The 26,386-nt window shown below is 60.5% G+C and overlaps 1 protein-coding gene across 1 annotated transcript in view; it reads left to right on the top strand.

Moving 5' to 3' along the window:
* Window positions 1-550: 550 nt before the first annotated feature.
* The window catches only part of PDE9A (phosphodiesterase 9A), a 52,525-nt gene continuing 26,689 nt past the window's right edge, over window positions 551-26,386 (top strand). Inside the window, exons 1-4 of the mRNA XM_058661252.1 lie at window positions 551-697; window positions 15,184-15,254; window positions 17,037-17,114; window positions 17,838-17,881. Coding sequence (XP_058517235.1) covers window positions 629-697; window positions 15,184-15,254; window positions 17,037-17,114; window positions 17,838-17,881 — 262 coding nt within the window. The 5' untranslated portion in view covers window positions 551-628. The remainder of the gene's footprint in view (window positions 698-15,183; window positions 15,255-17,036; window positions 17,115-17,837; window positions 17,882-26,386) is intronic.

Below are 26,386 nucleotides of genomic sequence, written 5' to 3'. Positions count from 1 at the left end.
GCGAAGGCCAGGCGTGGCGGGGGCGGGGGGCGTCGAGAGCCAAAAGGGCAGCCCCGACCCTCAGGTGCCGACACCGCCCGCGCCCCCTCCTGTCCGCTCCAGCACCAGGAATAAAACGCCGTTTTAGCAGCTCCAGGTGCAGCCGGAAGCGGAATGAACGCGGGCGGGCGCTTCTCGGGGTCCCCGCATCCCATCCCACGCCCCCCATCCCAGCCTGCGGGCCCCGCAATCCCGCATTCCCACCCAGCCCCGCAATTGCTGGCCACGGACGGACGGGCGAGCGTCCACGCGGGGTCAGCGCGCGAGCCACGGAGGGCGCTGCGGATGCGCGGCCCGAGCGCGCGTGGTGCGTGACGGCCCCGGGGTCCCGGGAAGAGCGGGCGGGGGAGGGGGCGCCTGTCCGGGGAGGGGCCGGGCAGCGGCGGGGCGGGCGGAGGGGCGGCGGGAGGAGCCGAGCCGCCGCCGCCGCGCAGCGCCCGGGACGCGCAGGCCGGGCTCCGGTTGGCTGCGGGCCCCCGCCCCGCGCAGCCCCGCGCCCGTCCCGCCCCCACGCGCGCCCCGCCCCCGCGCTGCCCGCGGCGCGGCGAGAAAGTAGAGAGAGAGAGGGAAAAGTCGGATCGCGGCGAGCATGGGCTCTGCCTCGTCCAGCTACCGGCCCAAGGCCATCTACCTGGACATCGATGGACGCATCCAGAAGGTAGCGCCCCCGCCCCATCCCTCTGTTCGTCCGCGGTCCCGGCTGGCCGGGGGTCCCCGCGCCGCTTCCCACCCTCCCCCTCCCGGATGTCCCGCCGGTCGCCGAAAGCTGTCGCTGTCAGAGGCCCGCGAGGGCAGCGTGGCATTTCCGGTGGGAGGACCCCGGCCCCCAGCCCCCCGCGCACCCTCGGGCCGGGACTGAGCTGTGTCGGAGCGCGTGGGGGACTGGGGCGCGGTGGTAGCGCAGGGGCTGCGCTCTAGCTACTGTCCCCGCCGGAGGTCTCAGCACCTCGGCGCCCTCGAAGATGTCCAGCGTCCAAGCCATCCTGGCTCTCGGGCAGGCCCTGCCTTTGTTCGCGCACCCGCGGTCCCTGGACCCCTCCCGGCTCGCAGACAGGGACAATGAGAGAGCTGGCTTGGTCGGGGGGGGGTCTAGTTTAGCCCCCGCCCCAGGAAGAGCTTTCTTGTGGACGTTGCTTCCCCATTCCCCCTCCAGTCGCTGCTGCTGTCCTCGCTGTGTGGAGAGAGGAAAGTCAGGGGGGAGCTGCCTGCGCGCCCGCGCGCCAAGCAGGTGCGCCCGCTGGGTTGGGCTCTGGGTTGGGGTCTCAGACGCGCCTTCTGCCAGCAGATAAGCCAAGTCGACAAGAGGCTCTCACCCCCATCCACCCCGTACCCCCCTCCCCCAGCCTGAGCCTGGGAAATGCCAAGCGCAGCCCCTCCCCCGCCTCCCAAGGTCGGTGAGCGACCCCTGGTTCTTTCAGCTCAGGCGAGGAGACCCAGGCCCATCTGCATGGGGCTGGACCTCGTCCCAGGGGAAGGCACTGGCCAGCTCTGCGGGTCTGCTCCAGCGTGCATGCAGACACACATGTGTACGTGTGCACACGCACGCACACATGTGCAGCACACGGTTGCTCGGACGAACATTTTCCCTACACTGGAGGGTGAGTGTTTGTCCCTCGACCAGGACTCCCATGGTGGGGGGGCCGCACCAGGGGCTTACTGAGAACGCCAGGCTGGCTTGGAGCTGAACTGGAGTGGAGCAGTGTTAGGGGCTGGCCCTGAACTGGCTAGTGGTCCTGCATAGTTGATTGACACACGTGTGGCTGGGAAAGCTGCACAGTCCCGGACGGTCAGGTGGTACCCTGGCAGGAGCAGGTTCAGGGCCTCCGTGCCAGGAGCAGATTCCATGGCTGCCAGGGGCTGGTGCCCTCGTCGTCGGCAAAGGGGGTGGTAACGAAGTTCAGAGGCCGTGGTGATGGTGAGCCGGTGAGCTGGTGGGGGCGGGTGGACACTACAGGAGGCTGGGGCATGCACTGCCTCTGCCCATGCTGTGACCACTGCTGCTGCAGATGAGCGCGTGAGCACCAGAGCTGGAGTGTGGCAGACGGGGGGGGGCGAGGGGGGACACGGTATGTCCCAGCCAACACTTCCTTCCCTAGAGGTCCCAGGCACTGGATCTGTTGCAGGCAAGCAGGCCACTGTCTGCTGCCAAGGAGAGTGCTGGCCGATGGGGGCCACAGCGGCAGGTGGGCTGGGGGCTGTCCTGCTGCTGCAGGTCCCAGTGTGGAGCCCCAGGCTCCTGCATTATCTCGCTGTTGGAGATAACCAGCTTCCGGCCAAGACTTCAGAGATGCCAGATAGCTTCTGCTCGCGGGGGTGGGGGCAGGGGGCCTGAAGTGGTCTGAAGGGAGGGGCCTTGGCTCCGGACCCAGCTGTCCCCAAGGCCTCCATTCCCGACTCCTGGCTGCTTGGCTCATGCAGGGCCTTATTTATGATTTAATGACAAAGTCGGCAGACACGCCCTGGTGCCACATCCCCCTGAAGTTGCACAACAGGCTGCAGGACCAAGCGTGAGGTGGGGGGCGTTCCATCTCCCTGTCCCAAGAGTCTGTGCTGAGGCAGCTTGGAGTCCCCACCCCATGCTGTGCATGCAAGCAGTACTGAGGGGCAGGACCCCAAAGTGTTCTGGAATCTGGGCAGGCTGCTCTCAAACGCTGGCCCAGGAGCTAGCTCTGGCTAGAGGACAGCCTCACCTGGCCAGCAGCGTGTCCTTCCTGTTTCCTCAGCCACCCACGGGCTACAGCCTGTTAGCTGAAGGCAGCTTCTGGAGGGCAGCATGTTGCCCAGGGATTCTGTGTGCCCTTCCTTAGTCCAGCCGCTGGTCTCTGCCCGCCTGGCCAGGGAAAGCAAGTGAGACAGGCCAGAAGGAGGAGCCGTATCAGCTGTTGTGCGGACATCCACAGAGAAGCGTCCCGGCCTCCGTGGCTGCTGCCCACCGCAGCGGCTCCTGCCAGGCCCCCTCTCCCACCCTCTGCTTCACCCAGGGCCCTCCCCACTGGGCTCCCTGTCCAGGGCTCATGCATGGTCTCCGGTTCCAGGCCCTGTTCCTCCCATGTCTCCATCCTGCCCTCGCCCTTCCCCACCCCTCTGGCTCCCAGGACCCCCTCTTCTGTGCCTACCATGGCATTGTCTACCTTGGAGTCAGCACAGAGCCCAGGGCCAATGCAACTCACAGTGACTTTGTCCTGCTCCTTACCAAAGCCAGGTGTCTGCCACTTAGGCGACCTGCCTGGGTCTCCGCTCACCTGTGCAAGTGAGTCCCCTGGGCAGGCACTGCTGGCCACCCCCTCTCCACCACCAGGTGGATTGTGTACCCTCCTGGGGCTGTCAGGGGAGCAGGGGGCTCTGGGGGCCTCAGTCTCTGTGCTGACCCCTGGTCGGGGATGGCAGCACTGTCCACTGTGAAAGTTCGCGGCAGCCGCAGCTCAGCTGCACACAGTGGTCAGTCCCAAAGGCCTGCCCGCCCGAAAAGCACAGAGAGTGCTGATCATAGCAAGGCCTTTCTGGTGTCTAGGAGGTGGGCAGAGGCTGCTGGAGATGTGAGCTGTGGTGGGGAGAGGGGTGCCTGCTGGTGACCTGCCAATGGGCCACCTACCCGGGGCTCGTACGTAGTGCCAGAAGTCCCTCCAGTCTCAGCCAAGGAGGTGGGCAGTGGCGTGCCATGGGTAATCCACTCAGAGCAGGGGCCATGTGGGCAGGCTCCAGGAGGCTGTCCTGCTCTGGGCTTGGATGGGGGTGCAGGCAGCCGTGGCAGCTGCCTTTCCTGTATCCCCTGTGATACTGCAGCTGCGGTGGTCCGAGCTTCAGCAAGAGCAGGAGGGCGCAGGATGGGCTGGCGGGCTCGGGGAGACAGAGCGGGTGCAGCAGGAGCCTGAGTTCAGGGCCAACTTGAGGGGACAGCAGGCTCACCCTCTGTTCTGCCCCAGATCACCCACCTCTGTCATCAGAGCCGCACTGGCGACCAAGACCTCTCGGGTCCACACACCTGCTCCTATGGGTGTAGGTGGCCTGCAGGCCTGGGGACTTGGTTAGGCCTTTGCCAGGGAGTGCTGGGAGAAGCCCCAGAACTCCCAGAGGGATCTTGGGTCACCCACACGAGATGGTGGCAGCCCTGCAGTCAGTCTTTCCAACTTTGGCCCCACCCAGACTGGGCCCACTCCGGAAGGCTTCCCCTGCCTGCAGGGGGCCTTGGGAAGCAGTGGCCTCTGGCCTCTGGCCCCTGGCCCAGCTCTCTGCTTGCAGATCCGCTTCCTGGGAAGTAGTCCCCATGTGCCTGTGTAGGTTCACCCTCCTCCCCACCCCTCCCCAGGTGCCGGAGTCAGTGTTCCAAGACCAAGCAGTGTGCCTTGGGGAGATCTGACCATGTCTCGCCCTCACCTGCAGGACAGTGGCTCTGAGTCTACCCAATGTTTGTAAGCCTTGGCCATTGCCCTGCACAATTTTTGTCTGTGGGGTGGGGGTGTTTATCACTGAGTCTCCCCCCACCCCGCCGTTCTGATTTGTGGTTGCATGGGTCTGCTAGGGTGCCCCATCCAATGGCACCACAGGGCTCCCGGGAGTTGTCACCTCTGGGCCTGGGATCTGTGGTTCAGCACAGCCTGTGCCATGAGCCCACTGCTCTGTCCTCTGTCAGGTAGGCCAGGGAGCCTAAGATAAATCCAGGGGTCCCTACTTCCTTCCCGTCCCTGCTGGTGCCAGGCTGCACTGCCCCTGGGGCACCAGCTGAAAACAGCAGGTGGGGACCCGAGCCTGTGCCGGGCCTTGCCGTGTGATGTGGGTGCTGCTCGTCAGATTGGCTGCTTATGGAGACTGGTGGGGTGTCCTGCCTATCTCAGGTAGCCGCCTCGGCCTGGGCAAGGGACACACATGTCAGGAACTCGAGCTGCCGCCTGCCCGGAGGACCCTCCCTGGCCACTGGGTCAGGATAATGCGATTCTGAGCAAAGAAATGGAGAGGAAGCCAGGAGGTGGGGGTGGGGAGAGCCTGGGTTTCTGTCCAAACAGAAGCCCCTAGGGACCCCCAGCACCACGCCCCCTCTGGTCCTCATGCCCAAGGCCCGCTCTTCCACCCGCCCACGCCGTCCTGCCCTTGGCCACTATTGCACATTGAATGTGTCTCCCAGAGCTGCGGCCCAGCCCTCCGGGGACAAAGTCGTACTGGTTGTGGCTGGGCCTTGGTGCCCAGGGCTCCGGCCCTCGTGGGAAGGTGGGGACAGCGCCGCTGCATCCGAGCCCAGGAGTGGGCGTGTGTCCCTCTGTATGTTGGCTGGGCTGTCCAGGGAGGTCCACCCCCTCCCCGCTCTTCCCAGAGCAGCTGTGACCACAGCTGGATGCCCGGCTGTGACCACCCACTTCTGCCGCTTGTAGCGCCTGGGGCAGCCACAGGGGCATACCATGGTTCTGACCCCTGGAGGGCTGGTCTGTCACTTAGGACCTTGCTCCACCCCCGCTCAGGCTGACCAGGCTGCCCCCAGCACCCCACCCACACAGAAGCCATAAACGCATCTGCAGCCCTGTCCGACTCCCTCAGGTTCCCTGCTGTCTGCATCTCGGTCCCCTGTGGAGATGGACATTAGAGCAACAAACCATGACAGAGCACCTGAGAGCCGGCAGGGGAGGGTGTTGACGGAGTGTGACATGAGGCCACCACGAGGGTCCCACGGGGGTGGTGGGGGAGTGCACCGCTGCTCCCCCAGAGCCCACTCCAGCCCAGGCTGCAGCACTCCAGGCGCCAGGGCGTGGCTCAGCCGCCTTGAGGGATACATGTTGGGGGGTTGGGGTCTACTGTCCCCTTGGTCACCAGCGAGACCCCCTCTGTCCTGAGGCCCTGGCACGGTAGCTGCTGGCAGTTTTGTGGCCGCTTCATGGCCGTCTCCGCGGGAAGCAGGCACACGTCTCTTCTTTTCCCGTTACCTTCTCCTCTGCCTGTTTTTTTTTAACATTTAGTTTTGGGGCCCGGCACGGTGGCCTAGTGGCTAAAGTCCTCGCCTTGAATGCCCCAGGATCCCATTGGGCACCGGTTTTAATCCTGACGGCCCTGCTTCCCATCCAGCTCCCTGCTTGTGGCCTGGGAAAGCAGTCGAGGACGGCCCAAAGCCTTGGCACCCTGCACCCACATGGGAGACCCAGAAGAGATTCCTGGCTCCTGGCTTGGGATTGGCGCAGCTCCGGCCATTGTGGCTGCTTGAGGAGTGGGTCATCGGATGGAGGATCCTTCTCTCTGTCTCTCCTCCTCTCTATGTATATCTGACTTGGCAATAAAATAAATAAATCTTTTTTAAAAATGTGTTTTTGAAAGGCAGAGCAGCGGCGGGTCCGGGTGGGGGTGGGGCATGGGGTGTGTTGCAGCCACTGCTGGTTGACTCCCCAGACGGTTCTGATAGCGTCTGGGGCAGAAGGCCAGGAGCCAGGGTCTGCATCTGGGTCTCCCTCATGGGCAGCAGCGGCCCATGGTCTGTGCTCTGATGCCCTCCCGCGTGCTTCAGCAGGGAGCTGCATCAGAGGTGGAGTGGCCAGTGCCCAAACGAGCTGATGGTGAGATGCCAGTGCCACAGGTTGTGGTTGAATATGCGATGCCACTGCATCTGCCCCTTATGCCAGCTCCACTCAGGGAGTGACCTCTTCACCCAGTGCCACCCCAGGGGGCGCATCTGAAGGTTGCTTCTGCAACCTCCCCAGCCCTCACACTCCCAGGCTGCCAGCCACATGACTGAAAATATTTCTGACTCTTTGGCGGGTCCCACACCTCTTGGTTCCAGCCTTGGGTGATGGCGGGAACCCTGAAACCAGCAGGTGGAGTGAGTGGCAGGGCCTGGCTGCACCTGCTCCACCCCCCACCGAAGTCACTCCGTGTCTGCCGCTGCTGCGGGCTGCATGTGGCAGCTGGGATCTGGGGCATCTCTCCACATCCCCTTGAGTTCTGCCAGACGTTCTGATTGAATTTGCTGGCGCCGAGCTGGGTCCCTGTACAGCTGGGATCCTTTGCCAGTGCTGCCGCTGGTTGATGTCTCCCGTGTGTTCAGCCTAAGGCGACAGTGAGGGGGCACCCCGGGAAGGAGACGAGCCGCAGCCCCTCAGGACAGGCCTGCCGCACATCTGGCACAGTGCTGCCTTCCGGCCTCTCGCGCGTCTGTGAGATGTTAGAGGAATTTGCTGTTTAGACTTGGCTGGCGTCCCCCAAATTCCCAACATTTTAAAAACCCCTAAATCTCAAATACTTCTGGTGGCATGGGTGTGGGGCCAGTGTTGTCTTGGTGATGGAGTGGGGTGTGTGGGGTGAAGGAATCAGGAGGCGAGCGATGCATGGAGTTAGGGTGCCCAGCGGGGGATACATTCCTCTCCACTGCTCCCCCTTGCAGGGAGGCCCGGGAGGAGTGGCTGAAGCCTCAGGAGGCGCAAGACCCAGCCTGCAGGTACATGTTGAGGCTTGCGTGTCAACAAACCTGTGGGGGAGAGGAGGACGAAAGAGGGCGCTTGTCGCACACCCCACATGCGTCACACTAGGCTAGGACATTTCCACATGCACATGTGTGGATACACGCCATGCTCTTGTAGACACTTCACACCCCATGCACCGCACTTACAAACACACACAGGTAGAAAGAGCCATGAAGTCAGCCCAGCCTAGGGCCAGAGGTCAGGGCCTAGCAAGATGGGCCGTGGGGGGAGCGGGAGTGGGGTCACGATGCACACTGTAAGGCGCACACCTCCTCTGCCCGTGGTGCGCTTCCTTCCCGGAAGTGGCCCCTGCCTTGCACACTGTGTAGAAGCCATCATTTTTGTTGCTACTTTGTGTTCTTTTGCCAACAGTGGCAGAAAAGCATCCCCCACATGAGGAAGGGAAAGGAGGCCCAAAGCTGGTCTTGAGTTAGCAAACAGAAAGGTCAGGGAGCCATGTGACTGTGACCCATCCCGGTGTGATGACCAGGTCCGACTGGGAGGCCTGGGTGGGTGATCCGTGCCGTGGGCGGGGTGGGGTGATGGGGGGTGGGGGCAGCATCATCTTCAGTGACTGTGTGTTTATTTCTCGGGAAATGGGCATAAGCAGCAGAAAATGGTTCTTGGCTGTGGGCGCTCTCAGCGGGGCTGGTTTCTGGTTTTTGTATTCAGAGCTGGTAATCACAGGCCCGGAAGCTACGGTGGAAAACAGCTTGATTATCCGCCCTGGGCCAACCCGCTGGCAGTCAGAACCTCAAGCTCCCGTCTGCTGTGGGGCAGGCAGGGCCTCACGGTCACTTCCACAAGCTTGAGTCACAGCTTGTGACAGACAGGACACCAGCAGTTGCAGCGGGTCCGTGTCCCGTCGGGCAGGGGCCGGACCCTATTCATTCCAGACTGTGATAGAAATGTATGGGAAAGTGCAGGGAGCCCGAGGCCCAGGGAGGGCCAGGGGGCCGAGACAGCCTCTGCCACTCTTACCTGGTGCAGGTGAGTGGCAGGTGTGACCCTGCCTTCAAGACCATGTGGTAGGACCCTGCACCGCCTCTCTGAGGGTCTCCAGGCTTGCAAGCACTTGGCTCCTATTGTAGCCCAAGCTTGGCCTCTGTCACCATTGGCAGTGGTGATGGCTTTAGTGACATCACATAAAGCCTCGGGGCACAAGTCCACCCTCACCCCATTTGCCTGGAGGGTGCCTGACCATCTATGTGCTGAGGGGACAGTCAGCTGAGCTTTATCTGTCAGTAGGGAGGTCAGAGGTCAATGCCGGCAGCCTTAGCCTAGGTCCGTGGAACCTTCTGACTGCTGTGAAAACTTCCTGTGGCCGTCAGGGCTCCCGGCTTGAGAAGGTGACAGTGGGAGGGCGGTGAGTGTCCAGGGGCCTGAAGCAGGAGTAGCACCTGCTTTCCCCACAGAGCCTCGGAGAGGGGCCCCAGGCTGGGGGGAGGAGGGGCTGAAATCGGCGGTCCTGGAGATTAGGCCTAGGCCAGGGTCCGCCCAGCTGGAGCGAGCAGGGGCAGAGGTCGCATTGCTGCTAACCCCAGCCTCCGAGCACCATCAGCCCTGCATTTGAGCAACTGGTTTTGGGGTTTTGTTTTGTTTTGTTTCATTTTTTTCCTAAATGGATTGCTTGCACAGCCCTGATTAGAGAGCCTGAAGCAGTTAAGTGCTGTATTTATTAGCATCTGTTTGTCTTGTAAATTTACACGACTCCCTGTGGAGAACTGAGGAAAGTGGGTCCCCAAGATAGCCCCAGGCTTGGAGTGTGACTCTGCCATTGTCTCTGCGTCCCCCTAGTCCAGAAAAACCCAGCCTCTTGGCTCAGGTCAGATCCTGCTCAGCTCTGCCCCAGCCAACAACTGTTCACCCTGGCCTCCCCTGATGCTGGGATCTGAGGGCAGCCATGGAGGGGATCCCGAAGATGGTGTCTGTCCTCACGTGGGGAGATGTGTGTGTGTGTGTTGGCTCGTCTTGAGTGTGTAAGTGCTGCAGAAATGCAGTCCGGCCCCACCCCCAGCTGCTTCTGGGGAGACCCAGCCAGGCTCACAGCAACCCCCGAGTCTCTCAGGTGCCTGAAGGTGAGTGCGCATTTGCCGTCTGGAGTTGTGGGATCCCAGTCATGATCGTTGGGGGGGGGGTCTTCTGTCTCCTTTCCCAGCCACGTGCTCACCCCTCAGGGCTGGGAACCTGGCTTTGTCTCTTATCCGTTCCCTCTCCCAGCCCCCCCCCCCCCCCCCCGCCAGTCTCAGGTTTCCCACTGCTGGTGTTCTGGGTACCCCTGCTTCCCGCCGCTGCGTGCCGCTCCCCTGCTAACTGCCATGTAATTTTCTCATCATGTCTGAGATGGTGTGAGCTTCGGGAGCCTTTGATGCCAGAGCAGTTCTGGGTGCCCCTGGGTGGTCACTGTTGGCATCCCTGCCCGCAGTCCCTCACCAGCCCGGTGCCACTTCCCTCCGCTCAGCCCATTGTGTGCTGGCAGCCTGAGAAATGTAAAACCACTGGGGAGAAATGAAGGCTTCCCTCATCCCGGCACTCCAAGAAGCCACCACTCATCCTCGGGGGACCTCCCTTGCACGTGTGTCCATGTAGCCATCCTGAGAGGGGTGACTCATCATGTTCCAGACACAGTGCTGATCTAAGGCGGGCCCTGGACACCTGTGAAACCCCGTCATCACACCATTGATGAGCGATTCTGCCCCATTTCTCAGCAATAAACCACGTGTGGGGAGGGGTGCCTTATGGGGCCACCTGCCTGCCTGGGGCCGGGATTTAGGGGGTCAATGCTGAGTGGCCAGAGTGCTCCTGAGGGGGCCCAGGATGGCAGTGGGCCTTAGGACATGCTTTTTCTAGAAGATTTATTTGCCTATTTGAAAGGCGCAGAGAGATCTTCTGGATACTGGTCCATTCACCAGATGGCTACGGCAGCCAGAGCTGGGCTAGGCTGAAGCCTGGAGGTCCAGCTGAGTGTCCCACGTGGACTCACGGGCCTGAGCCCTTGGGCCGTCCTCCAGTGCTGTCCCAGGAACCTTGGGTTGGAAGTGGAGCAGCTGGGATTCCGTCTGGTGCTCATGGGACGCCACCTTGCTAGCCCCAGGAGATGCCCCAAAGGTTCTGTGTGTTATCATTTCCCTAAGCGCACTTTGTGGGCCTGGGGTTCGGGGCGGAGGGCCACATGAATTCCACACTGCTTTTCCTGGGCCGTGTGGATTCGGGGTCCCTGCCCCACCCCCACCGGGGCAGTGCTGAGCTCTCAGGGGTGACTCTGGGCCCTCTGGAGGCCCTGAAGGACTGGACACAGGCGCTGGCGCCTCTCCCCTGCTTTCTGCCAGGGACAGTGGCTCACAGGATTGGGCTGCACTGGGAAGACCCAGATGTCTGTGGGAGACCCAGATGGCTGGGGAGAGACCCAGGTGGCCGTAGGGAGACCCAGGTGGCTGGGGAGAGACCCAGGTGGCCGGGGAGAGACCCAGGTGGTCGTAGGGAGACCCAGGTGGCCGGGGAGAGACCCAGGTGGCTGTAGGGAGACCCAGGTGGCCAGGGAGAGACCCAGGTGGCCGTAGGGAGACCCTGTGCCCTTGTCTCTGTGTTTGCGTCCATGCACTATAATGGCCTGAGTGATAGCTTTTTCTGTCCACAACCACCTTACTGGTCTCAAGTGTTCCGTCCCATCGAAAACCAGTCTCCAGGTCCTGCCGACCTCCTGTGGAAACCCTGCTGCCCCAGGACAAGGCAAGACCAGGGCTGTGTGGTCTGGGACCCCTGGCTCTTCTGCTGCACTTCCAGGGTCCGTCTGGGGGTCTGCCTCGCTTCCTTGGCCCTGGTGTCTGTGTGCCTGCAGTGCCCCAGAGGCCAGCCTGGCCGTTTGACAGGCCCAGGTCCCCTGATGTGGCTGGCCTGGAGGTTTCTGGAGCAAGCAAACCTCACCACCGTCACATTGCCGGAGTGAGTGAAATCAGGGTGCAGGTTTGGGGTGCAGTGGGGGAGTTCTGGGACAGGCAAGGACAGCGACCCTGGAGCTGCAAGGGGCCAGGAGTGAAGCCAGCAGGCAGCAGTGCCCAGGGCACCTGGAGGGAGGAGGAGAGAGGCCCCCGGCCCCGAGGTCACCTAGGAGAAAGGAAGTGGTTCCACACTCACGCTGCACACAGGGCGGAGGGGACATGGCTCCTCAAGTCCAGCCGCGTCCCCGCAGCATGTGCCTCACGATGAAACTCGGGCACCGTGTCTGGGAACAGATAGTGCCAGGGCCTGGGCCTAGGCATAGAAGCAGGTGACAGCTGGGCCTGCCGCGAGTGAGGACAAGGGAGTGTGAACAGGCCGTCACCAAGGGCACAGAGCAGCATGGCTCACCTCCCTGCTACTCGGGGCGTGGCAGGTGCAGGCTGGTCACTGCTGTCCTCTGCATCTTGCTCTGAATCCCCACTTAGAAGGACAGACCTAGAGAGACAGAAGCCAGAAGGTCCCCAGCCCAGGCTGCCTGGCTGAGGGAAGGGGTGTGACTTGTCGGCCTGCCCGGTGGGCGGGCGGGCAGGTGCATGCTCCGCCTTGTCTGCCTGTAGGGTCTGCCAGCAGCCGGGCCTGTGAACCTCTGAGCTGGGCCTGTGCCATGCGGCCCACGCGTGTCGGGAATGCTTGGCGGCGAGGAGGTAAGCTCTGTGTTGGGCCGGTCATGCAATGAATCGGTCTCACATGTACTCCCCAAGTGTGCAGAGCTGCTGCCGGCTGCCCATTCTGAGGGACGGTGCACTGAGGCTCCCAGTGGCCGCTGCCGTGCTGTGGCATGGAGCAGGCGCCAGTGGACAGAAGGAGTCATCGGTTGTGCTCAGGACTCCCAATCTCAGACGCATGGGTTTTTCCAGAACACACGCCCGTGTACATGAGGAGGCCAGGGGCAGCCAGCTGGGCCGGGCGCTGGGCTGGTGCAGCCCTCGCTGGATGTGGGTGCTGGTGCGTCTCCGTCTGCCTCAGTTCCCCTGTGTGAACGTCTGGAATGCCTGTGGTGTGTTTCCTCACGCAAGAGGGCTCCCAGGCAGGGGCATCCACCCTGCAATGTGAGGCCTTCCGGAGGACACAGGGAACCTGCTTCTCAGCTGTCCCCCTCAGCTACCCACCACGCCCCACCCAGAGTGGGGTCTGTGGTGCGATTGTGTGGAGGCCAGCCCAGGAGAGCATTGGCCGTGGGTTCCGCCCACTCCTCCCTCCCGTCTCATCATTGTAGCGGCTTTGCTTCTGGCTTTGCGGGCTGAGTCAGCGCCTGAGTGGAGAGGCTGGTCTCCCTGCCAGCATGCTACATGGCTTCCGTCCTGCAGGCGTCCAGCTGGTCCAGGCTAGGCCAGCAGCCATTTGGACACCTCCCCGCGCCTCTCTCCCCCCACAGCCCTGTGGTCTGCCCTTCCTGGCTCAGGGGTGCCTGGCAGGCGTAAGACACACTATGGAGAGTCTTCACTGGGTGGGGGCACTGTTACACTGTTGCAGCAGGGGCAGACGAGGCTGTGGCTGTGGACCACCGGCCACCCTCACAAATGCTGGTGAACCCAGCCCTGGGAGGCCCCCGAGCACCCCCAGGCCCGGGCCTGCAGACTGCTGCACCTTTGCCAGAGCCCCGAGGACGTGCCCACGTCCATCCTGTGTGGCATCCCCAGCTCCTTTGGCGTGTCTGACCCCAAGCATGTGGACGCTGCTTCTGTGTCTGGCTCCCATGGCACACTGGCAGAAGACTGCATAGCTGGGACAAACCCAGCAGCATGCCGTGGCAGGTGAATCCTCCAGCTGTGGTGCCTGCATCCCGTGGGGTACCTGTTCTACTCTCCTTTGCTCCCCTTCCAGTCCAGCTCCCGCTACTGCACCTGGGAAAGCAGAGTGGGAGGGCCCGAGGGCTTGGGCTCAGCTCGAGCTGTTGTGGCCATCTGGGGAGTGAACCATTGGATGGAAGATATCTCTCTCCGTCCCTCCTTCTCTCTGTAATTCTACCTTTCAAATAAAAATAAACTAATTATTTTGGGGGGCCCAGCACGGTAGCCTAGTGGCTAAAGGCCTCACCTTGAACAGGCAAGGATATGGGCGCCAGTTCCAATCCTGGAGCCTTGCTTCCCACCCAGCTCCCTGCTTGTGGCCTGGGAAAGCAGTCGAGGACGGCCCAAAGCCTTGGGACCCTGCACTTGCATGCGAGACCTGGAGGAAGTTCCTGGCTCCTGGCTTCGGATCAGCGCAGCACTGGCTGTTGTGCTCACTTGGGGAGTGAATCATCGGACAGAAGATCTTCCTCTCTGTCTCTCCTCCTCTCTGTATATCTGCCTTTCTAATAAAAGTAAAATAAAACTTTGAAAAATAACAATTATTTAAAAAAAAAAAAAAGCAATGCAAAAAGATGTCTTGCCAGAGTCTAAGTGTAGGGCCAGGGAGAATCCAGGAATCATTTAAAAACTGCTGGATTAGCTCCCTGCTTGTGGCCTGGGGAAGCAGTCGAGGACGGCCCAAAGCCTTGGGACCCTACACCCGCATGGGAGACCCCAAAGAAGCTCCTGGCTCCTGGCTTCGGATCAGCATAGCTCCAGCCATTGCAGCCACTTGGGGAGTGAATTAGCAGACGGAAGATCTTCCTCTCTGTCTCTCCTCTCTCTATATCTGACATTCCAGTAACAATAAATCTTAAAAAAAAAAAAAAAGAAGAAGAAGAAAGCCTGCTATATTAGGAAGACAAAAAGGGCTTCCTTATAGACCCAGGAAACTGTAAAAAATGTGTTTGTGTATTTGAACAGCAGAAAGATCCGTTGGATCACTCCCAAGATGGCTTCGAGGGCCAGGGCTGAGCCAGGCTGATGCCAGGAGCCAGGAGCTTCTTCCAGGTCTCCCACATGGGTGCAGAGTCCCAAGGTTTTGGCCTGTCCTCTGCTGCTTTCCCAGTTGCGTTAGCAGAGAGCTGGATGGGAGGTGGAGCAGCTGGGACACGGACCAGCGCCCATATGGGATCCCGGCGCTGCAGGTGTCCGCCTCACTGGTCACACCACAACGCCTGTCTAGAGGAAACGTTTTTAAACCTCGACAAGACCGAGAGCCATGGCATGACTTCTGTTGCCAGCCCATTGCGCGCTCCGTGTCAAGCCGCGTGCTGGGCTGGAGTCCTCTGTTCTGGATGAACCAAGTTCAGGCAGCCGGCTGGGGTCTGGTGAGGCTTAGGAGCTGCCCTAGATGGTGTGGTCTCTGGGGTCAGGGGTTTGCGCCATGGGGAGCTCTGAAAGGAAAGGGGACAAAGCTGGAACCTGGCTGGCCTAGCAGAGATGGCACTTGGCAGGCGGCAGGGACCAACAGGAGGCTGCTGTTCCAGGCCGGTGGTGCCCCCACAGGTGATGCTGACACAACTTCGCTCTGTCCAGCAGGGGTCCCGGGCCCTCTGTGTACACGACTCTCATGCTGACCAGGTGGCTTCCTGTGGACTCCGGTGATTGACAGCGTTGTGCTCTGTTCCCTCCCCCGTGAGTGAGTCCTGAGCCTTCTGAGTCCACTGTGTCTTGGTGTACCGCAGGCCCCCGGAGATGAGCTGTGATGTGACCTCGTAACACCCAGCTGGCCAGTCCTGCCTCACCCAAGACGAGCAACAGGCTACAGAGGAGATGGGTGGGCATTGTTGCGGGGCCAGCCGCGGTGGCTCCTCCCTGGCGTGAGGACTCAGGCAGGCACTGGGTGCCCTCATGGCCGGCTGCTCTCTGTCCCACAGGTGGTCTTCAGCAGGTACTGCAACTCCAGTGACATCATGGACCTGTTCTGTATTGCCACCGGCCTGCCCCGGTGAGTGGCCCTGGCCAGCTCCGCCTCTGGAGAGACACCTGGGAAGGGAACAGGGCCATGTGCAGGAGGGGGGCTGTCGAGGTGTACAGGGACCTAATCCAAAAGGCACACCTGCATCCCAACCCCACACTGCCAGAGTGGGAACTTCCACATGTGACCATGCCTCACTCGGTGCAGGTACGCTAAGCTGGCTAGCAGCATTGCCTTCAGGGTCCTGCACGGCTGTGTGGGAGACCCAGGCACTGGCACAGCCACTGAGCCCCCGTGGGGGACACCCACATCCCACATCAGGGACTGCCTGGTGTTGAGCCCCAGGTCCACTTCTGGTTCCAGCTTCCTGGTGATGTGCACCCCGGGAGGGGCAGGTGGAAACAACCCAAGAGGCAGGTGGGAGCACCGTGGGAGGGACAGGTGGGAGCACCGTGGGAGGGGCATATGGGAGCACTGTGGCAGGGGCAGGTGGGAGCACTCTGATAAGCAGGTGGGAACACCCCAGAAGGAGCAGGTGGGAGCACCCCAGGAGGAGCAGGTGGGAGCACCCAGAAGGAGCAGGTGGGAGCACCCCAGAAGGAGCAGGTGGGAGCACGCCAAGAGGCAGGTGGGAGCACCGTGGGAGGGGCAGGTGGAGACACTATGGGAGGGGCAGGTGGGAGCACCGTGAGAGGGGCAGGTGGAGACACCATGGGAGGAGCAGGTGGGAGCACCGTGGGAGGGACAGGTGGGAGCACCGTGAGAGGGGCAGGTGGAGACACCATGGGAGGGGCAGGTGGGAGCACCGTGAGAGGGGCAGGTGGAGACACTATGGGAGGGGCAGGTGGGAGCACCGTGGGAGGAACAGATGGGAGCACTGTGGCAGGGGCAGGTGGGAGCACCGTGGGAGGGGCAGGTGGAGACACCATGGGAGGGGCAGGTGGGAGCACGTGGGAGGGGCAGGTGGAGACACCATGGGAGGAACAGATGGGAGCACCGTGGGAGGAACAGATGGGAGCACTGTGGCAGGGGCAGGTGGGAGCACCGTGGGAGGGGCAGGTGGAGACACCATGGGAGGGGCAGGTGGGAGCACGTGGGAGGGGCAGGTGGGAGCACCGTGGGAGGGGCAGGTGGGAGCACCGTGGGAGGGGCAGGTGGAGACACCATGGGAGGAACAGATGGGAACACCGTGGGAGGAACAGATGGGAGCACTGTGGCAGGGGCAGGTGGGAGCACCGTGGGAGGGGCAGGTGGGAGCACATGAGAGGGGCAGGTGGTGGCCCTAGGGCTTGAGTCTCTGCCACCCACATGGGAGACCCAGATGGGCATAGCCCTTGCTCCTGCCTGGCTGGGCACTAACCATTTTGGGCGTTTGGGGAGTCCCTGAATATCGATGAGAAATCGTAATAAATAGTGGCATGTTTGAAACATAATTGAGTTTCATGTTTAGAATTGGGATATACAAATATGTTCCAAAACCTAGTGGGCAGGGGGAATCCCAACAACTTCTAAACCCAAGTGTTTGGACCAGGAACCCCCAGCCGGTATTAGCTTTGTAAATTATCCCCCTCCCCTGAGAATCCTCAAATGGGCTGCTCTGAGACGCCCACCTCCCCGTCCACGGAGAGTTGTCACAGGGCCTTGTACTCCCCACTAGGAACGCTAGCCACGTGCGGTGCCTGTGTGTGTTCTTCAGAGCTGCCCAGTGCCTGCCTGTGCCCTGCCCCGGGGACCTACCTGGTCTCTCTAGGGTCCGTGTGCAGGTGTAGTCTGTCCCTGGGCGGGGGACACACTGATGTGCCTGTCTTCCAGAAACACAACCATCTCCCTCCTGACCACGGACGACGCCATGGTCTCCATCGACCCCACCATGCCTGCGAACTCGGAGCGGTAAGCAGCAGCATCAAACTTGCTCTTCCGGGGCTCTGACGCATCCCTGCCACAGCTGCAGGTGCAACCTGCCCGCTGCAGCATGGTGCCCAGTGCATGCTCCCCCTCGCCATTCTCCGTGAACCTCCCACACTGCTGTGGCCTTGGGCAATGTCGCTACTTCATGGTGGGAAGGGGAGCCCCCGTCCCCTGTTCCTCTGCAGAGGCGCCACCCCTAATCCCCAGGGTCTTGCACTTATGAACTCATCCAATCACCTCCCCTAGGCTCCATCCCAAAATCCTACCATGCGGCCGGGAGGGAGGGGAGCTCACGGCTTGGGCATTTAGGGCTGGGGGTGTCTCAGACTTCACAGACCATGGTGTTGAGCCACCTGGCATGAGCCCTGGGGAATGAATGAAAGAATCGACGAACGAACGTGCTTCCTGCCAGGGCTTTCATCTTGCCAAGGTGAAGGGGTGCACCCCAGCCTGTTTGCCTACACTGACGGCCGAGTGGAAGATGAGAAACTGGGCGTGTGGCCTTGTGCACGGTGCTGCTGTGGCCACTGCCTCACCCACTCGCCAGCACAGGGGCAGCAGCCACAGTCCGCTTCGTCCACCCCACATCTGGCTGGTCTCGCCTCCCATGCATGCCCACTCGGCGTCTCCTGGGCAATGGGGCACATACACGGACCCTGCCTGAGGAAGCTAGGGGGACTCATGTGGCCATCTTGTGTCTCGCAGGACGCCCTACAAGGTGAGGCCCGTGGCCGTCAAGCAGCTCTCAGGTAAGGCTCCCTTGCTGGGAGGGATAGCAGACGGGCATGCTGTGCCAGGGCAGCTCTGGTGCCTGCTCTTGGTCCGCCCCATAGATCTCAGGGTGCTGGTGCGATTGTGCCCACAACATCGCCCACTCGCTGGTCTGGGGGTGGACACTTGGGTGACTTCCCAGAGTGAAGGCTCGTGTGGCTGCGGCTGCTGCGTGCAGTGAGGCACTTGGTGGGTACTTGGTGGGCAGGGCTTGGCCAACCCTCACATTTCATGCAGCTCCTTGGTCAATCTGGGAGTGCCGGGCATACCTTTCCGGAGAAGTGGTCGCAAAAATTGAGTTCTGCTGGAGACAGGCGCTGGTATTGGCTCTCTGGGGTCCTGGTAATGGGTGCCTGGTGGCGGGGGTCCAGGCCAATCGACCCAACAGATATTTGCAAACTCCCTTTTGTGCTGTTTCCAGGTGTTCTGCTGGCTGCTTTGTTCGCTCTTTATTAGTGCTACCCTTCCACTCACTCCAGGATTAGTTGGCTTTTTATTTTCTTTACTTAGCTCCGAAGGTAGTAATGTACAAATGTAACGTACAGAAGGAAGAGCTTCTCCCCACACTGACCTCCCAACTCTGCCTGGGTAGTTTTCTTTTTTAAAGATTTATTTATTTTTTAATTGGAAAGTTGGATAGACAGAGAGGAGAATCTTTCACAAGGCCACCTGCAGCCCCACACCCCATGGGCCCAGAGTGGCAGCCCCCACGTGCCCGCCAGCCACAGGCGGGGTAACGCACTAGGCTTGATGCCACCAGGAACTGCCACTTGGCCACCAAGAGAATGGGGACACGGTTGCAGGCTGAGTGACAGATGGCAGATGTCAAGCCCCCCTGCCCGCTGCCTGGCAGAATGGGCTGAAGCGAGCGGCTGTGGCCCAGGTGAGTGCGGTGATGGCGGCGCAAGGGGGGTGCACTCTCCCAAGTGGGTGTCACAGGTGGGAGTTGGCCCACGAAAGCACGTCTCCTAGGAGACCAGCACTGGGCTGCAGATGAGCTTGGTCATCTCCTGGCACGACGCTTGCCCAGGGTAGTGGGCAGCTCCTGGTCCTGGCACTGCCCCAGGCAGGGTTCTGGGGGGCTGAAACTTTGGGGGAGCAGACACGTAAGCCTGAACCCCAAAGCTGGGCCTCTACTCCTCACACTGTGATTGGGAGTGGCTCACCTGTCTGGCCAGGGTTGGGCAGGTCCTTAGGGCTCAGCAGTAAGACACACACCTGCTAGAGCAGCAGGGACAATGCTGGGGTCTGAGGCAGGGCCAGGGCAGGCTGCAGTCCTTTAGGGTGATTCTGAGCTCTGTCCCAGGCGCAGCTGGCCACTGGCCCTCCCCAGGCTGCTGAGGTGTGGTGTACACTGGGTGCCCCGTTTCCAAGGCTCACCCTGGGTAGATCTCAGCACAGCCATCACTGCACATGTAAGGCTGGAGTGGGCACAGGCCTGGCACAGGTGATACCTCCTGCTGCAGGGCCTGTGTACGTGTGCGTCCAGTTCTGCCAGAGACTTCCTGAGGGCAGCAGTTGGTTCCCCAGCTGGCGCTTAGCTCCCACCGTTGGCCCACTCTAGCACCTGCTGAGGCTGGCAGTGTGGGGAGGGCACCTGTGGGTGGCAGCTCTCTTTCTCTCAAGATAACACAGTGAACGAATTAAACACCTCAATCGGATCGTGCCCCTCCCCCCACCACTCAGCCCCAAAGCTTCAGTCCTCACCGCCAACCTCAAGGCCCAGGACTTCCCAGCCTCACCTCCACAGAGCCACAGGGAAGCACGTTTGGTGGCCAGAGACGCCCCAGGTCATGCCTCAGTACTACAGAAAACTCCCCGGGGTGAGGGCCTCTGGGGCCACTTAAAAATTGTTATTGTGATTGGAAAGGTTGAGAGAAGGAAGACAGAAAGATCTTCCATCTGCTGCTTCACTCCTCAAATGGTCACAACGGCCAGAGCTGGGCAGCCTGAAGCCAGGAGCAGCTTCTGAGTCTCCCATGGGCAGTTGGGAAAGGAACCGGCGTATGGGATGTTGGCACTGCAGGCAGAGGAGCAGCCTGATACACCACGACGCTGGCCCCGCAGCCACTCTCGTGAGGTTTACAGGTCTCCAGAGGACCCAGGGTCAGCCACTAAACTGCTGGCCCAGTCGGGCACAGTCCACCTGATTGATGCTGAAGCCAGAGGGTCAACTACTAGTGCGTTACCCTGCCTGTGGCTGGCGGGCACATGGGGGCTGCCACTCTGGGCCCATGGGGTGCGGGGCTGCAGGTGGCCTTGTGAAAGATTGTCCCTGCTGGGAGGGTGTGAGATCAGTGTAGGATAAACCATGCAATAGAATCTCCCCTTCAAGTGCAGCCAGCTCGAAGGGCCACCCACAGCAGGAGTGCCCGGATGCTGGGGGTCCCAGAGCTCCTGCTCACCGATGGCTCCTCCTGTCACAACAGTGGAGAGGAAGCTTCTCCGAGGCCACGGCAAGATAGCTGCCTCCTCGCTTGCCGCTCCTGTGCCTCAGTTGCCCATTCCCTGCCAGGACCACCCGGAGGGTGCTCGGCTTCCAGTGTCTGAGTCGACTTTTGGGGGTCCCAGAAATCGAGGGCTGAGCAGTGCCGTGTTCATGACGCAGCAGCCTGGCCCTGTGGCGCACCCCTCCTGCCCTCAGGGGGCTGAGCAGGGCAGTGTCTGTGGAAGGTTCAGCCGGGCCCCACCTGCCAGGTGTGAGACACCCCAGCGTGTGACTGTCCCGCACAGCCGGAAGTTCCCACAGCAGGAGCCCAGAGGGAGGCTTGCGCCTCCAGCTCCGCTCTTGCTAAGGAGCCAAGTGCACAACCCTGATGTTGGTGGGAAATAATGACGCGTCTTAATATTCCTTGCTATTCTTAGCGCCGTGGCGTCCCAGAGGCTCAGCCGTGGAGGCTTTGTCAGCACCGCCTTAGTCATCCTGGCTCGTGTTATTTCTGAAACAAAAAAAAGAGCGCCACGTGCAGCCTACGAGATAACTGCTTCTGGAACTGTCTTTCCAGGCTCCTCTGGGGTGCTATGCCCCTCAGAGGCATGGTGGCAGCCTACGAGATAACCGCTTCTGGAACTGTCTTTCCAGGCTCCTCTGGGGTGGTATGCCCCTCAGAGGCACGGTGGCCCGTGGTGACATGGGGATCTTCAGGACCTGCTCACCACGTAGCCCGGCGTCTCATCTGTCTTCTGCAGGCCTCAGGAGAGCGGACAGACCCGCCACACAGTTGCACCCTGTCCAGCCACCGTGAAACACACACATCTCCCATGTGCGGGTTAAAATATATAGATTTACTTATTTATTTGAAACGTCAATTACACACAGAGAACCTATTTACATTTCCCAAACAGCCAAGCTGAAGCCAGGAGCCTGGAACTTCTTCCTGGTCTTCCAGATGGGTGCAGGGGCCCAAGGCTTTGGGCCGTCCTTGACTGCTTTGCAGGCCACAAGCAGGGAGCTGGGTGGGAAGCGGGGCAGCTAGATCTGACTGGCGAGTGAAAGCATTCTTGCATGTAACCTCATGTCAGGCAAAATAGGGAACATTTCTGTCCCCTGCTTCCCTGTCCCCCATGCCCTCGGAGAGTTGGTCCCACCCCCAACCAGAGCACCAGCACAGGCACTGTTATTTAAAACAGTTTGCGTTCTAGTTCATATGATATTACGATATTATTACGCGCAGCTAATTCCTGCAGCCTGGTTCTTTACCGTGAGCTGAAAACAGCAGACGCAACGAGGTATCTTAGCAGGTTTATTCCAGCAGGGCAGGAACGGGGGGGGGGGGGGGGGGGGTGGAGGTGGTGGAGAGAAGGAGGAAGAGGAGCAGGGAGGGGAGGCCGGAAGGAGAAGAGTGAGAGCGCCACCTGGGGGCCTTTGTGCCTGCCAGGTGTGGGGGGTGGGGATTGGGATGAGGACAGGCCCCAGGGGATTGGTGCCGGCAGGGACTGGGGATGATTGGTGAGTGGGCGGGGTTGGGGGAAGGGGCTGGAAGATTGGGGGTGGGATTCTCAGGTGGAATGCCAGGTTACATCTGATTGGTGGATGGCTGGAGTGGCATGGTGAGCTGTGAGGAAGAGAAAATGGCGCTGGGTCCAGGGTGGGATATTCAGATAACTCCTTAGAGGCACACCCTGCCTGCCCGCAGCGACTCACTTCCGGTCACTGAGATGGATGGACGCAGCATCCCATGGGCTCAGCTCTTTGTGCCAGCGTGAGGCTGCCTCATGCACCAGCTCTGCTGGGCATGGTTGCAGGGTCACTTCTCGCAGGGCACTGCCCATCACTCCCACCTTCCTGTGGGCAGGAGCCTCTGCTGGGTCCTGCTGAGCACGGGTAAGTGACCCCCGCCAGGAGCACACCAGGTCCCTGTGTGAGTCCACAGGGAATGGAACGGAGCTTAGGTGCGTTTTCCGGGGTGTTTGAAGGCCTGCTTGCCTTAGCGAGCCAGAGGTCTACCTGCTCCCCCACACCAGGCCTCCAGCATTGTAAACATGCTGGCGTTCGAGCAGGCGCGAGACCTGCCTTAGCGCACTGTGGTCCTGATTTGAGTGACCCAGCTGGTACGTGGCGTCGATAATGTGCTGATCAAGGCTGCCGAGCGCCTGCTCTGCACATGATCTGAGCAGATTTTGGGCTCAAGCTAGTTTGTTTTTATTGCCAGTGGTCGGAAGCTGCGCATGACCTCGGTGACACGGGGCAGGTACTCGCTCTGGTTTCTTGCCTGCGTCTTCCGTTTGCTTCGTGGGGGTCGCTGAAGGAGCGCATGGGTTTGCTTTGATGACGGATGAGGTGGCAGGTGTTTCTGCATCTGTGGGCTGCTGGCTGTGCCCTTTCAGGTAGGAAGAGAACAGCGTGCTGTGCTGGAGGGTAGAAGCTGGTATTCGTGCCCACCACCCCCAACGTGTGCAGTCCTAGCTGACGACAACCTGGCCTTGACAGTTGCTTGTCCATCTTGGCGGGTGACAGGGTGGGGGTCTCTGCCAGTCCCTGTCTGTCCCCCAGGTCTGTTGGTCCATCCTGCTCCTGTACCATGCCAACTAAGCTGCTGGAGCCAGGACTCCAGTCATTGTGCCACCCTCCTGGTCTGCCCCTGCATTCTCTGTGGTTCTGGCCGTATCAGCTCCTTCGTTACTTCCCTGTGAGGGTTAGGGTTAGGGGTCGTGTGCCATCTCTCTGACCAAGTTTAGAAACCCTGCCGTGAGCCTGACCGCACTTCCGGGCTGACCTGGGGACAGCGGCAGCCTCGGTGTGAGGAGCGAGCCTTCCCACCCGGCCTGGTGAGCAAACCCTCAGGACACACCTGGCATGCACACTTGTCTCACCAGAGTTTGTGACTTTCAGGAAGGGGTGCCGCACGCCCCTTGGTGAATGTGTCCTGAAGTATTTTCTGACTCTTCTGAAATGGTATTTTTCTGGCGGCCTGGCTCATAACTGTACAGTATGTTTTAAAAAAAAGGATCTATTTGTACTGGAAAGTCAGATATACAGAAAGAAGAAGAGACAGAGAGGAATATCTCCATCTGATAAATCACTCCTCAAGTGGCTGCACCGGCCAGAGCTGCACCAATCTGAAGCCAGGAGCCAGGAGCTTCCTCCAGATCTCCCATGGTGGTGCAGGGTCCCAAGGCTTTGGGCCGTCCTCGACTGCCTTCTCAGGCCACAAGCAGGGAGCTGGATGGGAAGTGGAGCAGCCAGGGCACAAACCGTGCCTGTATGGGATCCCTGCACATGCAAGGTGAGGATGTAGCTGCCCAGTTTGTTTTTTTGTATCCTGGCCCAGCCTCGCGCCACACTGCTTGATCCGTTAGTTGCGGGAGTTGGTATTTCCATAGCAACAGCTGCACCAGCCTGAGAATTATCTCCTGGGATTAAAGGCAGTTTTAATTCTCCCATTCCTGTCTCCTTGGGTTTTGTGCCTTTGCTGCCAGGACAGCCGAGTGCTGGCAAGGGCTGACACTACCGCGTGTTTGCAGACTTGCGGGCTTGCGGGCAGTGCGTTCAGTCCCCCGTCATGTCCAGCTGTAGCCACATGTTGCAAGTTCCCGTCTCTCCGTCTGGTCCTCGTTCCCAAAATTGCGTTTTCAAATGTTTGTGGACAGAATTCTTTGTTGAGTCCTGTCAGGTGTCCTCCCTGCACCTGTTGCAGCAGGTGGAGGCAGCATGCCTTTTGTGCCGAGCTTCTAACGACTCTTACCAACGGCCACTGTTGGGGTTCATTCCAGGTCCCTGCTGCAGCTCCTGGGGGTCTTCACCTCCTGTTAGTGCAGGGCATGATGCTGTGTGGTTTTCCAGCGTTGGCACTGCTGTGCGTTCCTGAGGTTCGTCGGCTTGTCTCGGACCACTGGGGGGTGACGCCACCTAGGCTGTGGAGCTGAGCCCGCTGCGCTGCCTGTCCTGGTTTCACCTGCAGGGAGTGGGTGCCCAGCGGATGCCAAGGCTGGGATGCCCGTGTGTGGCTGGGCTTTGGTTGGGAACTGGAACTTGCCTTTGTTACGTGTCGATGTGGCAGTCAGGGTGACCCCATAAACACGTGGAAAGTTGCCTTCCTTCTCTCTGTCCTAGCGGATTTTATGTGATCTGTATTATTTCTTCCTTTGTCACTTTCCTTGACTTAACGTGGTTGACACAGGTCTACCATATTGCTCTGTGTATGTGTGATTTAAGAAAAAAAAATTTTAAGTTTTAATTGAAAGACAGAGTTATAGAGAGAGGAGAGCCAGAGAGAGATCTTGCACCTGCTAGTTCACTCCCCAAATGGCCACCAGGGCCAGGATGAGCCTGGCTGAAGTGGGAGTCAGGGATCACTTCCAGGTCTCCCACACAGGTGCAGGAACCCAAGCACTTGGCTTGTCCTCCGCTGGTTTCCCAAGCCTCAAGCAGGGAGCTGGGTGGAAAGTGGAGCAGCTGGGACTAGAACTGGTGCCCGGTGCCCGTCTGGCATGTGCACGAGGCTGATGCTCCAGTCACCACAGAAGTGGCATTGTTCTGTGCTGTGTCGGGGGCAGCTTCGGACCCAGCCTCCAAGGCCAGCAGGACCGAGTTCCTCCAACTGGGCTGGATCTAGACTCCAGCCAACCCTTTTCTCCCCCACAACAGCGACTCCTGTGCAGCACACCGCACCCCCGCCCACCTGGATGAAGGAAGGACCAATCAGCTACTGTCTGAGGAATAATGACTTGGGCACAAGCTTTTCCCCACAGCCCTTGGTTACCTTTGACCCCACGCATGACTCCCCTGCAGGCAGTGTGTGGGTTCCACTTCCCAGACTGCTGAGCCGCCCCATCAGCGCTGCCTGCAGGCTGCACCCCACAAGGGCCCCATTCCGGGCAGGTGGTGCTTCGGGTCTTATCTGATGGTGGCAAACTCACCACGTGCAACCCACCAGCGTGCCTGGGCTTGGACACTGGACTTTGGTGGTGCTCTGCAGATACCCAGGCGTGTTACCTCAGCCACGCATCACCGGGTCAGTGGGTATCTGGCCTGACTCAATCCCTGGAGGAGGAAACCCCAGACAGGGCCACCCAGGCCAGCCCTCATCTGCTTTGTGCAACTGAACTTCCCTTGGGGTATCCGGTTACAGAGCCTCCAGCACTCATGCACTTCCTCCCTGCCGCCCTGCCCCCAGCCCCGTCCCCTGCAGTGGACCTGCAGGAAGGAAGGAGGCGGGTGCTTTTCTGCCCCGCATCTTCCTCCCTCTGCTGATGGGCACCACCCAGAATGACCGCCTGGGCTGCCCGGGGCGGGGCGGGGCCGGGAGGCTTGCGTTTGTGGATGTTGCCACTAAGTATGCCAGCATGCAACAGGTTACAAGTGGGATCCCACACGAGCTGCCTGCATCAGCACCTGGACCGGGGCAGGTGCGCAGGGCAGTTGTTCGGACTGCCCATGAAGCCTCAGGGAGGCACTGGGAAGTTCTCCAACCTCATGCAGGATCCACCAGCTCTCAGCCCTGAAAGGAAACACTAGGGAGAAATCCCACTGAAGTCATGCAGGACCCTTTCACCTCACGTGGGGACTCTCTGGTGTCCTGTGCTGTCTTGATTGTGGGTGAACTTGGCAGAACACAAATTATCCTGCTGGTGCTCAGCGAGGGCTCCTGTGCCTTTAAGAAGCCAGGCGAGGTCACTGTTAATCATACAACTTTATTGTGGTCCCTGCCAGTAAAGGAAGCACCCCCTGGGCCCAGCATCTTTTATGACATCCATAAAGGGTGGCTTGCCAGTAGCCGCCCCTGCCTTAGAACAGTCCTCCACCCTCTGCAGGGGCTGGCAGAGAGCGAAAGTGGGGCAGGAGGTGAGTCCACCGACTGGGACCCGCAGGCCTGCTGCTGCCTGCTCTGGACAGAGCCCTGGCAGATAGGGTCGTGGGCGGCATCTCTTTGGGGGTTACAAGGGGAGGAGGCTGGTTTCCCCTCGTGTAAACAGAAGATCCCTTTCTGAGGGGCCAGGGAAAAGGGCGCGTTTGGTAGTGAAGGTTTGGCGGTCGGGAGGCT

The sequence above is a fragment of the Ochotona princeps genome, chromosome 3 (genome assembly GCF_030435755.1).
Source record: "Ochotona princeps isolate mOchPri1 chromosome 3, mOchPri1.hap1, whole genome shotgun sequence".
Classification (NCBI taxonomy): domain Eukaryota; kingdom Metazoa; phylum Chordata; class Mammalia; order Lagomorpha; family Ochotonidae; genus Ochotona; species Ochotona princeps.
Note: the sequence above shows the minus strand (reverse complement) of the source record. Positions and strands in the feature narration are given on the sequence as shown.